This window comes from Sinocyclocheilus grahami, unplaced genomic scaffold (genome assembly GCF_001515645.1).
Source record: "Sinocyclocheilus grahami isolate Dianchi unplaced genomic scaffold, SAMN03320097.WGS_v1.1 scaffold85.1, whole genome shotgun sequence".
In the NCBI taxonomy this organism is placed as follows: Eukaryota; Metazoa; Chordata; class Actinopteri; order Cypriniformes; family Cyprinidae; genus Sinocyclocheilus; species Sinocyclocheilus grahami.
The window spans coordinates 209689-223263 of record NW_015505264.1 but is presented as its reverse complement, the minus strand read 5'-3'; the positions used below and the strand labels follow the sequence as shown (position 1 = coordinate 223263).

General features: G+C 39.8%; 1 protein-coding gene and 1 long non-coding RNA gene across 4 annotated transcripts in view; one reads left to right on the top strand and one right to left on the bottom strand.

Moving 5' to 3' along the window:
- Positions 1–5155, top strand: part of LOC107586767 (zinc finger C2HC domain-containing protein 1A-like) — a gene marked incomplete at its 3' end in the record, with an annotated part of 24574 nt that extends 19419 nt beyond the window's left edge. The window contains exons 7-10 of the mRNA XM_016274289.1: positions 2698–2806; positions 4411–4516; positions 4599–4709; positions 5107–5155. Of these exons, the coding sequence (XP_016129775.1) occupies positions 2698–2806; positions 4411–4516; positions 4599–4709; positions 5107–5155 (375 nt within the window). The remainder of the gene's footprint in view (positions 1–2697; positions 2807–4410; positions 4517–4598; positions 4710–5106) is intronic.
- Positions 5156–5186: 31 nt separating this feature from the next.
- LOC107586691 (uncharacterized) lies at positions 5187–12257 on the bottom strand. Of its 3 annotated transcripts, none has more exons than XR_001609385.1 (5): positions 11786–12257; positions 11236–11364; positions 6760–6831; positions 6224–6376; positions 5187–6129 (listed from the first exon to the last, which is right to left on the bottom strand). It is a non-coding gene; the product is annotated as an uncharacterized lncRNA (long non-coding RNA). The 3 variants fall into 3 exon arrangements; XR_001609384.1 differs by lacking the exon at positions 11786–12257 and adding an exon at positions 11602–11775; XR_001609386.1 differs by lacking the exon at positions 11236–11364 and having other exon boundaries at positions 11786–12250.
- Positions 12258–13575: the final 1318 nt, after the last annotated feature.

The following is a 13575-nucleotide window of genomic DNA, read 5'->3' as shown; positions in this document are numbered from 1 at the left end:
ATACACGGATTGTCTCTCTACTAGTAGTGAAGCTGTGGAATTTACTAGTTATTAAGAAATATATGCTTGAACTTTTCAGTTTCTCAGCTATTTTATTGAGAAATCACAGAACAGTGTTGACAATACATTTCCGCGCTGAATGATTCTATGCACGTGATGTAAGCGCTACTGTCTGTAGCCTATGTGTGTGTGTTACAGTGCAGCAGCGCATTAGATTAGAACGGCGATTAACTTACCTGTACAATAAGCTGTTTAAAACGTGCATTCTCCCATTCAATTTCGAGCATCCAGTAATATAATCACACGTCTTGTGGAGCGCTTTCAGAATATGCATTTATTTGTCATTTGAACTGTTGGAAACGGAGCGTAAATGTGGAATTCCTTCAAAGATTTCATATCCTGTTGTGCCCTCTATAGGACCATCGACTAGTCGACGTCAAGCTTAAAGCGTCATGGCAGAGCATTGAAGTCGATTAGTCTGTGCAACCCCTAACGTATACAGGAAGAACCAGCCGAAGAACGGCAGAGTCGTGGTAGAAAGTTCAGAGATGGTATTAAAGTAGCTCAGTTTAAATGTATTGTATGAATTGCCCTTACTATGAAAGTTGAAAATAAAGTATCGGGTAGGGTTAGGGTAGGTGTAGGGAGGGCTTTATTGTACCAATAAGGTGGCATCCATTTAAAAATTAAAATTATAATTTACACTCAATACGTTATTATTGCATACTGTTTTATAATGTACTACAATACTGAAGTGCAGATAATTGCCACTATTTGCAACAAGTAGTATACTTGATAGTAGAAATCCTGCTATTTTAACATAGTGTAACTAGGTATTTGCACTTAGTGTAAATAGCATATTGCTAAAAATACTGCTATTTTCACTTAGTGTAAATAGAATCCATTGCTAATACAAGATTTGAAAAGGGAGGAAAAAAAGTTCGGCAAAAGTCGGGATCGAACCCGGGTCGATCGCGTCAAAAAGCCAACTGGAGCTGATGATTTACAGTCACATTTAACTAAATGTAAATAGACACCCCGTATTTTTATTCCATAGTAAGGGCAATTCATACAATACATTTAAACTGAGCTACTTTAATACCATGTCCGAACTTTCTACCACGACTCTGCTGTTCTTCGGCTGGTTCTTCCTGTATACATTGATTGACAGATGTCTCGTCCAGTCAGCGGTGAGTAATCCCAAACCAATGACGCTGTCTCAAACTATACCTACCTCTTCCGGTTTGTCTGATTTGTCGTTGTGTTTTCTGACTTGTTAATTTGTTTTCAGATTTGTCATTGTGTTTTCTGACTTATTTTGTTTTCGAATTTGTCATTGTGTTTTCTGACTTGTTATAATGTTTTCTGAATTGTTATTTTGTTTTGCACGTCTCGGTCACCGTACAAAAAAAGTGAAGGAGATACTTCATTCCCCTTGTGTTATCATTCTCCTTGTAGCATGTGCAAGTGATGATTCTCTGTCAACCAGTCAACATTTTGCAGTGAGTCTAGCTCCACTATTTAGGTACTGAACTACCATGAAGGAAGGGTACCAAAAAAGTGGTACGGGTTAATTTTGGTACCATTCACAACTTCTGACAATGGAAACGGACTTAATTGCATACCAAACTGCACTGTACTGAACCATACCACTCAGTCAAAACAAGCTATTAAGGGTAAAAGTAGCTCCTAACTTGCTGATTTAGGAGAAACATATACAAAATAATGGACATGTCAGTCTTCATTTTAGAGGACTCAAGAGCACTCCTAAGTCACTAAGACCAAATCACAAACCATCCTAAAATGGCTGTTGTGGGCAATCCAACTCAGAATGTAAACATTTTCCATTTAATTCAATTATGTCCTTCTTTTCATGTAGTAACAAATGTTACTACACTTTTCAAGAAGTAACAACTGTTCTTGAGTCCAGTTTGGCTTTCTTTCAAGTTTTCAAAACGTCTTGCTATCAGCCATGATTATTCTAAGCTGTTAATTAAAAGGCTGCTTGTATGCATATCCACTAATAGTTTGCAAGATGCAGACACGTTGAGGCTGACAATTAGCTGAACATATACTTGTTAATCAGTGACACTTTGTCTACATATTAAAAACTTTATTTGAATATGGCAACATTTTTATTTTAAAATCTTGATTTGAATATGGCAACATGAAACCTCGTTCTACAATATCGCTGTGATTAACTCACTGACAGAGACCCATCCCCTACGGGTAAAAGTAAAGCAAAAACATTTGTAAGACATAATCCATAGCAACGAGGTCTGCCTTTTTTCTTATGTTAAGATTGGTCTCAGCAGCTTTGTGAATAGGTTTTAAGAGGAAACTGTTACCTAAGAACCTTTACTGCTATTTTGGAGAACTGGTGAGAAGAAAAGTTTTGTGAATACAGCCCCTGATTTGTGGCATGTGGGCTGTCCATAACCACACTTGTTCTTTAAACTGTTTATTCCTGAAAAAGAACTGTGTATAATGGCAATTAAGGGGTCATGTATGAAATTAGACAATAAACTCAACTGCTTGATTGGCACTAAAGTGTATGCGGTGATCTAAATGTTGCTCTGCAGAGTGTGTAGAAACTGATACTTCATGTTGCCTTAATTTTATTTCACTCATTTGCACCATTTGTTTAGAGTGCCTTGAGTGGATTGATATAAACTTTACATTTTTCTATGTCTGCAGCACAAACCTCCTCCAACAAAGAAGGCAAACTCTCCTGCTGTATCCACGATGTCCACCGTGTCTTCTCGTCTACCTCAGCGCTCAGCCTATGGGCAGGGTGCTGGCACAGGTATGGACTCGTTTTAATCAATCATTTCCCTCTTTAATCAAGCATTTCCTTCTTGTTATTTCATCAAGAATCACTTTTGTGAAGCTGGACACAAGCAGAGCTATAAAACCTACCGGATTGCTCCTGTATTTGGCCACTTTAGTGAGCAAAAAAAGATCAGTTTTTAGTGCTTCAAATCCGGCTTGTATTATTTTATATATTTTTATAAACTATTATAGTTATTTTTGTATGTTTTCAGTTTGCATTTTAAGTTTCAGTCATTTTGTTTTGTGCCTTTGTCACTTGTAAATCACTTTTACTTCAATGGCTATAACTTTTTTCACTAAATGTTTGGATTTCTAAAATTATTGTGCACTGATTTTTCTAGAATAACTTTTGCTGCCGAATTATCCACTAACCTAGTTTATGATACATTTTTGTCATAGATTATAAATATACATAGGCCTATATTTTTTCATATTTGTTTATTTTATTTTTCTTTATAATGAAGTAGTCTGTATCTAGTAAATTGTGAAAGAATGATTATCAGTTCCACACACAGAGATATATAAATTCTACATTTATTTAAATGAGGGAAAAAAACTTCACTGGTATCGGATCGGTATATGTATCGGCCAATACTGAACCCTAGGTATCGGAATCGGTATCGGAGGCGAAAAAGGCGGATCGGAGCATCCCTAGTTTCGACCCTAGTCAGACACGGCTACGTCACATAAAAGCAACAACAACAATAGTGGCGGACTAAATGCTTGTGTTCGACTCCATAAATAAATACATTTATTTAATAAACATTTTATAAATATCTATTTATGTTAAATTTATGACTCCACTCTTGCTCTTGAAGTTGTTGCATTCACCGTCTTCGTCTTCTTTTTGTTGTGTTGGGTTTGTATACAGTGTGCAAGGTTTATGCATGCTCCAAGTCTTCTTCTCCATTTTTAGCGTATTTCTGTGGCAGAATCGCATCGCCACATACTGGTCTGGCATGTATAGTACATCGTTTTGAGTCTGTTTCAGTGGTTTCGTGTGTACGCAGATATTTCTTGAGATGACACCATGTTTACGGAATTTTTTTTTTAGAATGAGGAAAAAAAGATTGGATAGGGAAAGCTTTGGTTCATATGGATAAGCCCTCAATCTGAAGTCCTTAAACAAATTGGTGTTTTGGTCACTTAGTGGCGCTATAAAAGAAAAACATAAAATTATTATAATTTTTTTTTAAATTTAGGTTTTAAATTTTATTTTAGCTTTATTTCAATTGCCAAAATTTCTTTTTCACGGGTATTTTTTTGTGTGTTTGGTTTGGGGTTTTTTCAAGGTAACCATAACATTACTGATCCTGTCCACATATTGGTTTTAATTTTGTCTAACCTCCAATTGTCTCCTTTTAATATTTTTACCATCAGTAAAAAAGTTAAATAGTTTTTGGACTCTCTACAAAACATTTAAAATGCACATTGATGCCATTGAGTTGACAAGCATCCAAACATAAAGTGTAGAGATGGTACATTTTTATTCATATTAAAATAAGGACATCAAAAAAAAAAAAAAAAATCAAGGCTCTGTCAATGGTTCAAAAAGCTCTTTCCCCTCTCTCGCCACAGGTATTCCTAGCAGCAAAACCTCATCCACTGGCTCAGTGAGGAGCGTATCATCAGGATACTCTCCATTACGAAACACCCCCTCTGGCTTGACCAGCCCTCCCTCGGAGTAAGATACCAGCTCACTGACCAGTCCTGATATTTTACATTTTCTTCAGGCTGTAAGATCATCATTATGTTTGTGTTTGCAGAGGGAACATGAAACCCAAGGGCATGGTTTCACAAAGCTCACTGAGAAATCCACCTTCTGGTATAGGGATGAACAAGAAGAAGGTCCAGAATGCAGACAACTGTATTTCAAGGTATGACATTGCAAGTATTGGTGTATGGCACTGATGCGCTGTGAAGTGTGGGTGACTTCTTAGGAATTTTTGTGATGAATGCAAATGAAATGGACTGAGAGGTCCATCAACTACTCCTATTCAATTCAACTTTACAACTGGCACAATATAGTCCAGCGGTAACATTCTCCTGGCATCCGCCAAACCTAGACTGGCCATCAGAGTGCCAAACGGAGAAGCGTGATTTGCCAATCCACAAGTCTCCTATTCAATTCGCCAATTCAGGTCTTTTCCAGTTCACAACATTAGTTACAAAAGGTATTTTAGTCAGTTGTTATTAACCTAACTTCTGGGTTGCAGTTTTGTTTTAAATAGTCCACACTGACTCATTCACATCTTTGTGGTTTTCTTTTGTTAGGAATGACATGAAAAACGAAAATGATATCAATTTTTCCACAATTGTTGATTTTTATATATATATATATATATATATATATATATATATATAAGAATGACAGGCAGCTTGTTTACAGCAAATGTATGTAAGTCCATGTAGATGTTGCATTAAAATGCTGTTTAAGACTAAAGATAAATAAAGATGGTAAAAGAAAAAGGCAAGGAATTTCTTGGCAAGTGTTGCTCACAAAGATAGATGCAGTAGAACAGTACAAATTGTTATCAACCATGTTAAATAGAACCATTTCAGTAGCTCCTTAAGTCAAGGTTTAATAATTATAAACTAAAAATATCACTCCGTAAGAGGATTTTTAAGAAACAGCTCTACTGACAATTTACAAAACATAATAAAAGCATTAACTGAACTCAGTTAATGTGTTTGGAACACATTCAGTTAAATTTTTTACCAAAAAAAGTTTGAAAAACACAGTGAGAGCGTAATCTTTGGCTTTACTGTAAGGCTTTAAGAAAACGTGTAAGACTTGGATAAGGTCACTTCCCAAAAAAAGAAGCATGTGAAACAAAGTCGTAACTTGAGGCCTAGAAAATGTATATAATATAGGCTTTGAAACCAACTTTTTAGTTTGAGTTCCATTTGCTGCACCTTCGTATTCAAAGATAACAATCCGAAGTACAAAGTTTGGAAACATTTTCATGCATAAGTAGTATGCTTATAGTTAGCACATATTTTGCCACAAAGTTTTTTTTCAGTCAAATACTGAATAGTGTGAATAACACATGGTGCGTCCAGTTACTTCTTCATATTCTGTACATTAATTTGTTGTAATAGAGCTATGAGATGGATGGAGGCCAAGTATTATATACCGGTTTGCTCTGAAGTCTTCCCACGCTCTGGAAGGTCTGTGCTGAGTGACAGATACGCATTGTATTGTTCAAAGTGTCTCTGTAAGTTGGCGAGAATGTCTTTCACCCTGCAAGGCTTCCACTTTCGTATTTGCTGTTTTGGCTTATTTGTCCCCTCTCTCTGTTCATCCACAAATGAAACAAAAAGGAGGTTTAAATAAATGAAAATGATGTAAGAGAAAACTGAATGTGAGGAAACAGGTTGTTTCGATTACCTTTCCATGGCACCAACATCTCAAGGACTCATTTATTTCTTCCACAAGTTTATATAACACAACTTTCAGTTGTCCGTTTACATTATCTGACTCCCTCTCGATTCTGCTCAGTTTTCCGTTAACCCTGCAGATTTTTCTGTGGATGGACTGTGTCTGTGAGCGGATCAGAAACAAATCAGCGAATGAGTGACAACAATGGAGGAGAAACTTGTATCTTCAAGCAGGGTTGTTAAACTAACAACTGTCTATGTGCTGTGAACAGCACCCAGCTGACCCTGAACTTCATATGGTCTGGAATGAGTGGGAAGTGCAGGTCAGAACATTTACAAAGCAAATCTGCAGAATACTAAAGTGAAAGAACCAAACAGTGTCACATTTTAGTGGACATGCCTTTACTGCCACATATAAAAGGCTGTCAAGTATGAGAAACAACTTTTGCTCTTTCAGTTTGAGAGAGAAATATGACTAGCATATGCGCACACTCTTGAACAGATGGGGTTTGTTTAGTAGACAAAAAAGTATAGACATTTTCTTACATTTTTTGGCTCCTTCGACATGCTGACATTTCTTACTGTGCAGTTTGAATGGAGTGGTTCAATAATAGCCTCCTGAAAAGTAAAAATAAAGTATTATATATATAATTGATGCATTATTTTCAGTAATCTTTATTTCAAACGTTTCCCTATTTACTTGATATATAAATACCTATATACATTTAGTTAAACTTCAGTTAATTTTTTTTAAGTAAAACAGTAAAAATAAGTAAGTAGTAAGTAGCTTACATCGAAAACATCTCAGCTTATGTAACCATGGTTCCCTGAGTAGGGAACGAGACACTGCGTCCTCTGGGGGTCGCTATGGGGAACGCCTCGTTGTGACCCGTGTCTGAAGCATACATTCAAAAAACACCAACAACATGTTGGCCGGCGACAGCCCATGACGTCACTACCGGTGCGACTATAGTATAAATATGCACCGGGAGAACACGTCATTCACTTCTTCGTCTGAAGCTTGCGTCCGAAGCATGGCAGGAAACCTAGAGGACGCAGTGTCTCGTTCCCTACTCAGGGAACCATGGTTACATAAGTAACCTGAGACGTTCCCTTTCAAGGGAACTTCGAACCGCGTCCTCTAGGGGTCGCTATGGGGAACAGTATACCCACGCCACCATGCTGAGGGGAGTGCATGCCAGAAACCTAGGCGAGCACTAAGTACCAACTCTACCATAGCCATGGGAGTTGCCCCTAGGACATTAGACGGCTGTCCGTGACATTATCCCCTACGGCCAAAGGCCTAGACTACATACCCAAAAAAACGTACCTGTTAGGGCCAGACTCCTGGGCCCGGGTTAGAGCTCAAGGCTTGGAATCAGGAATAGATTCCTTTAAGGGGATACGGCCAAGAGCCTAGCATCATACTAAGGCCCAATCCCAATTCTACCCCTTAGCCCTTCCCCTTTCCCCTACCCCTCCGTTTCGCACGTTCACGTGAAAGGGTAGGGGTGTCTCGATTCTCTTTTGGTTGGAGGGGTAGGGGGAAGGGGAAGGGCCAGATAGCCCTTCAAATGAAGATTTTTCGGGACCACACTTCAAATGAAGAGGTATGAATTATCTCAGCGTAAACCAGCTTCAGCGGCAACATTTTAACGAAAAGTAATCATTTGTTTTATGTTACTTTCAATCATGAGTTTCGTATTTACGGTCATGTTACTCAAAGAAATGTTTGCAAAAAAAAAAAATCGCTAAAGTTTGCTAACGTCATATCATTACAGACTGGTCTAATGCACACCAGCATAGGTGTGTGTATTGTAGGAGCTAGACGACGTATGATGCCGTGTGACAGCATAGTAGTGGTGTCCCAATTCTTAGGGGAATATTTTCACCCCTACCCCTTGACACTCTGTTTCAACAGACAAGGGGAAGGGGTAGGCGGAGGGGAAGGGGTATAAAATAGAATTGGGCCTAAGTCGTGGCCTGTCACACAGGGGTTACCACTTGCTCTGCATGAGCTTGCTGAAGGAACTGTCTCAACAGACCCCTAGTAGCAACACCCTGTTAAAGTAGGTATCCAGAGGATACATAGGTGGAGTGGTGCCCAAGGTGGAACTGGGGCTTTAACCAACTCAAGAAAGGGCACAAAGCTGCCGCGCGTAACTCTCACCTTACAGGATTTTAGAAAGACCGCAAAGTACTAGCGTGCGAACTTACCACAGTGTGGAAAGCGTACAAATTCTTGACGTGCACACTTACCATAACATGGATTCTAAAGATACCGTCCTAAGGGGTTCTCGTGGCACTCTGAAAGAGCAGCCCATAGATGGAAATGGTACATCACCAGAGCAAAATGTTCGAAAAGCCATCAGCTCGATCTATGGTAAAATGCTGGAATGGCTAGCAGTAAGTTACCTAGCTGAGTGCTCAGCGTGCACACTTACCACCATGTGGATTTCAGAAAGTGCACAAAGCTTAGCGTGTGCACTTACTATAGCATGGATTTAAGAGCTTCCCAAGCATCTGCTCACAGATGCCCGGAAGTACTGAGCCAAACGGGAGTGGCAAGCTCAAAGACAACCCTCTGAGACGAGGGGAGCACTGCCTGAGACAGCATTTCACAAGAAGGTTCTAGCAAATGCCACCTATACTTCCCTCTCGATGCCTCTGCAAGAGGGGATATCCTGGTGACCAGGAAGCCCCTTAGGGCGACCTAGATATGGCGTACCAGACAGGGCAGCCTGAAAGCATAAGCCCGGCCCGGACATCCAGGAAATTTTGCAGTGCCGTGCCGGGGGCCTGATGATCAAGAAGGCTCCCGCAGAAGCCTGTGATCTGGCCGCATGATCCAGGAAGGATCCAGGAAGCATGATGCCGGAACCAGGGCCGACTGGATACAACATCGACGAGTGAGGAAATCACTGCAAGTCGAGAACCCGGTTTCTGAATCCAGCAGAGTGGGTGCTCACCGAGGACCTACCCTAGAAAAGGACAGAAACACACAGGTCCCGGAAAACACTGCAAAGAAAGCTCGCAGATGGAATACACAACCACCAGCGTATTAAATATATTTTTATAAAAATGGATCGTACACGCCCTCCATGGTTCCCGCACAGGAGCCCCATTCAAGAAGCGACCCGAAGAAGCCTCTAGTCCGGACCATCAGTAAGGTGGTTACTATGAAGCCATAGAACCAACCTAAACATCATACATTCAGCATAGGAGACTGTAATGCAGGAAGTCCCTACCAAACCTCGGTCAGGTGGAGAGATGGTGGTTACAGGGGAATTAGGAAGGGGAAGATAAGGGCAGATGTTAAACCCCCCGAGGGAAATGAGTAGATACTCAAGTATCACTCTGATCCAGACAAAAACGCTGACGCCTCGTCTGGATCACATCCCTTAGGTCTTGCCTACCTCCCTTTGACCCGCGATTCTTCCTACCCCTCCCCATGGGGGAGGAGCGCGAGCTGCGACACCAGCCTTCTGTGCCCATCTCTGATCCTCAGACCGAGACGGGCCAGGACCCCTGGGTTGTTCAGGCTCAGACCTGGACCTTCGTGGAATGAAGGATTTGAAGGCTGCTGAGCGCGCCTTCATCTCCCTGAACTTGTCAACCACCGTCTCGACGGAGGTACCGAAAAGTTCGGAAGCCCCTCTCTTTCTTCCCGATATCTGCCAGGTTCACCCACAGATGTCTCTCCGTTACCACCATAGCCGCCATGGACCTGCCCATAGCAGAGGCGGCCTGCTTAGTAGCATGGAGAGCGAGATCTGTGGCGCGGCGCAACTCAGCTACCTCATCGGGAGAAAGGCCCTCGCCTTTATCCAGGTCTTTCAGTAGATCAGCCTGATATGCCCGAACCCAGCAGAGCACTGGCCCCTGGATCAGACGATGTTAGGGAAATAACATCATCCTACAGCGGCTCACTCTCGTCCACAGCCGACAAGCGCGAGAGGGAAAGCCCCTCTTTAAACTCATCGGCCAGATCCGCCTGCGATCCCCACAAGCTCATTCTCCTCCGTGCCTCAGCAGCGGCGGGTCCTGAACCGCGGGGAGTAGACGGCTGCCCCCCTCTCCTCGAAAAGAGACAAATGAGAGCTGAGCTTTTTCATCAAAAAACGCACAGTTAACGCAGATTGCCCCCTGGAGGACATCGTGTGCGTGCTCTTCGCCCAAACAAAAGACGCAAAGATTATGTGTGTCATCAGGTGTCCAATAACGACGACACGGATGCACACATCTTCTAAACGTCTTGCTAGTGCTCGTCAGAAAGATCGCTCTTACCATGGAATGCACGCTTCAAACAAAACAGTCAATGAAGACGAAGAAGAGAATGACATGTTCTCCCGGTGCCTATTTATACTAGTCGCACCGGTAGTGACGTCATGGGCTGTCGCTGGCCAACATGTTGTTGGTGTTTTTTTTAATGTATGCTTCAGACACGGGTCACGACGAAGAGTTACCCATAGTGACCCCTAGAAGACGCAGTTCGAAGTTACCTTGAAAGGGAACCTAAATTATATTTAACATGAAAATTCAAGTAATTTCTCTAAAATATATGTTGAGTAATCAGTTATGTACCTTGTTTTGTCATTTTATTTTTTGTTCAAATGTTTAAAGCATTGTGTTAGCATGATATATTATTTGTGGGTAATATATTACAGTGTTTATTAGCTATGGTTCGTGGAAATTCCAATTTTGAACTTTATCATGTGGCCTATTATATTACCCATATTATTATGGAGGTTATTATCAATACATTTTAAGGTACAACGCTGATACATAGTTCACTGTATCAGCTATATTCTAATGTATCTGTAAATGATACGTAAATTACGGCACAAATATCCCGTCATGCCTGTAACATAGGCCAAGTAAAATAATAATTACCCATTTTATTGTAAATTGAATAGATGTTTTACAATGTGTATAACCTACACACAAGTGAGAATAGGCCAGCATAAGATAAACTGTTTGAATCCCTTCACCTGGTGGCATACATGTGGTATTAATACTTACAACGTGCTTCAGTTGTATCCTAATGATATTGCGGTAATCCTTGGTGATCTGGTTTTTATTGTGGCCACTTTCACAGGAAAACGCAAGAGGTAGTATAATAAGCATCAAAACAGAAGTACCAAGACGATGCTGCAAATACAAAAATGCACATGTGTAACGCTAAAAGGTTACAATGGCACGGTTTCATTCGTATGCAGGATTTACATAACACTTGGCTACCATGCGTATTGCGTACACACTTAATAGGCTACATTGCCATTCAAACGGATCACCATGACTGAGCTTTCAGCATGACAATTTCCACATGAACAAACCCTCGTGAACATTCACTTTCGTAATAAACACGCTTTCTTGTAAATCACTTACGAGTTTCGTTTTGATTGTTGCTTATAATCACCGGGAATCCCCAAGTAATGATAGCTATAAATACAAGCTTTTCCTGTAGTCGGGCTCAAACAACGCCGTGCCCGGGAAGGTAAGAGTAATGCGTTAATTCAACTCGTTTCCTTGACTGAGATACTTGTTCATTTTTTGCTTTGCGTAAACTTACCATTGGTCATTTTTGAGCCATAGTCACATGCAGACCGATGCCGTCACTGCAAACTCGCTTCAAGATGGACAAATGGAAATTCATGTTTTACTATTGATTTTCCACGCGAATCATGCCTGGCGGTCAGTTGTTTTTTTTGTCTCGAAGCTTTATTGACTTTATGTCATTGAAACGATCATAGTCCATTGGAATGAAACTTCCGTCACTGCTGGATCTCATCGCTTTCGTTTTGCCTCTGCATGACTGGGGCTATATCGCTTCAAGCCATGCTCCGTGTGAGTTCGGATCGATAGGAGAGGACACGTTACCGAAAGGAGGGGCCTTCCCGGTTTCCACATGACGGCTGGTGACAGCTACAGTCAGTCTGGTTTGATCGCATTATATCGTTGGAGAACGACAAGTGCGTGACTAACTGTATCGTAATTATCTATAGGCGTCTGTGTCAACGACCCATCAAATTTGGTTTCAGTGTTAGGTTCATGTAAGGGGTTTCCAAAAATGTTGTTATCCAAATAATACGATGATTCCTGCACCTTGGAATTTCATCGAATCTTATCGCAAATAGTGTCAAGTGCAGGATGACCGTGCGGTGTTTTGTTTATCATCTGAATCGGATTCTTGCCTGGAAAGGTAGACAGATTCTTAGATTAGGCTCGAAGGGGATAAACGTTTGGGATTCTGAATAATTGTATCGTTTTTGTTTAATACCTGCAGTGGTAAGCTATACCGACTATTCATTGCTGAGGTGCCCAAACTTGATTGAGGGAGGGCCATGGGCCAGACGTAAATGTTGCATTATGCTATATTGTATTCAAATGTTTTCAAATTTTCAATTACTTTTAAATGATTAAAAAGCCTAATTTAAATTATTAAATAATTAAAAGTTTTTTTGTACATTTTAAATATTTTTTCAAACCCAATTCAAATAGGCTAGTTTTTGTACATGTCAATGCTCAAATAAAACAAAAAATGTCTCTGGCCTGCGGGTCCTGGTTTCGTCTCTGATTTATTGTCAGTCAGTATAAAAAGTCAATTCTGAATATAAACTATTAGGACCTTCATTCTAAAAACATTCATAGGAAATTATGAATTCATTCATTCACAACACATTCATTGTCTTTTGGAATGAAATTAAATTCCAGTACATTCCAGTAGGCCTATATTATCTACAAATGTTTTTTTTTTTTTTAAGTTTTATGTATTTTGACCATTTTTAATTGTATGCTGCGGTGAACTAGCCTACTTGAATTAGTATAAATTACAACGTTCCCACTTGTATTCAAATGTTTTCAAATTTTCAATTACTTTTAAATGATTAAAAAGCCTAATTTAAATTATTAAATAATTAAAAGTTTTTTTGTACATTTTAAATATTTTTTCAAACCCAATTCAAATAGGCTAGTTTTTGTACATGTCAATGCTCAAATAAAACAAAAAATGTCTCTGGCCTGCGGGTCCTGGTTTCGTCTCTGATTTATTGTCAGTCAGTATAAAAAGTCAATTCTGAATATAAACTATTAGGACCTTCATTCTAAAAACATTCATAGGAAATTATGAATTCATTCATTCACAACACATTCATTGTCTTTTGGAATGAAATTAAATTCCAGTACATTCCAGTAGGCCTATATTATCTACAAATGTTTTTTTTTTTTTAAGTTTTATGTATTTTGACCATTTTTAATTGTATGCTGCGGTGAACTAGCCTACTTGAATTAGTATAAATTACAACGTTCCCACAAAAAAAAACCTTTAAGGGCAGTTAAGGTTTCAGATTATTAAATCACAAA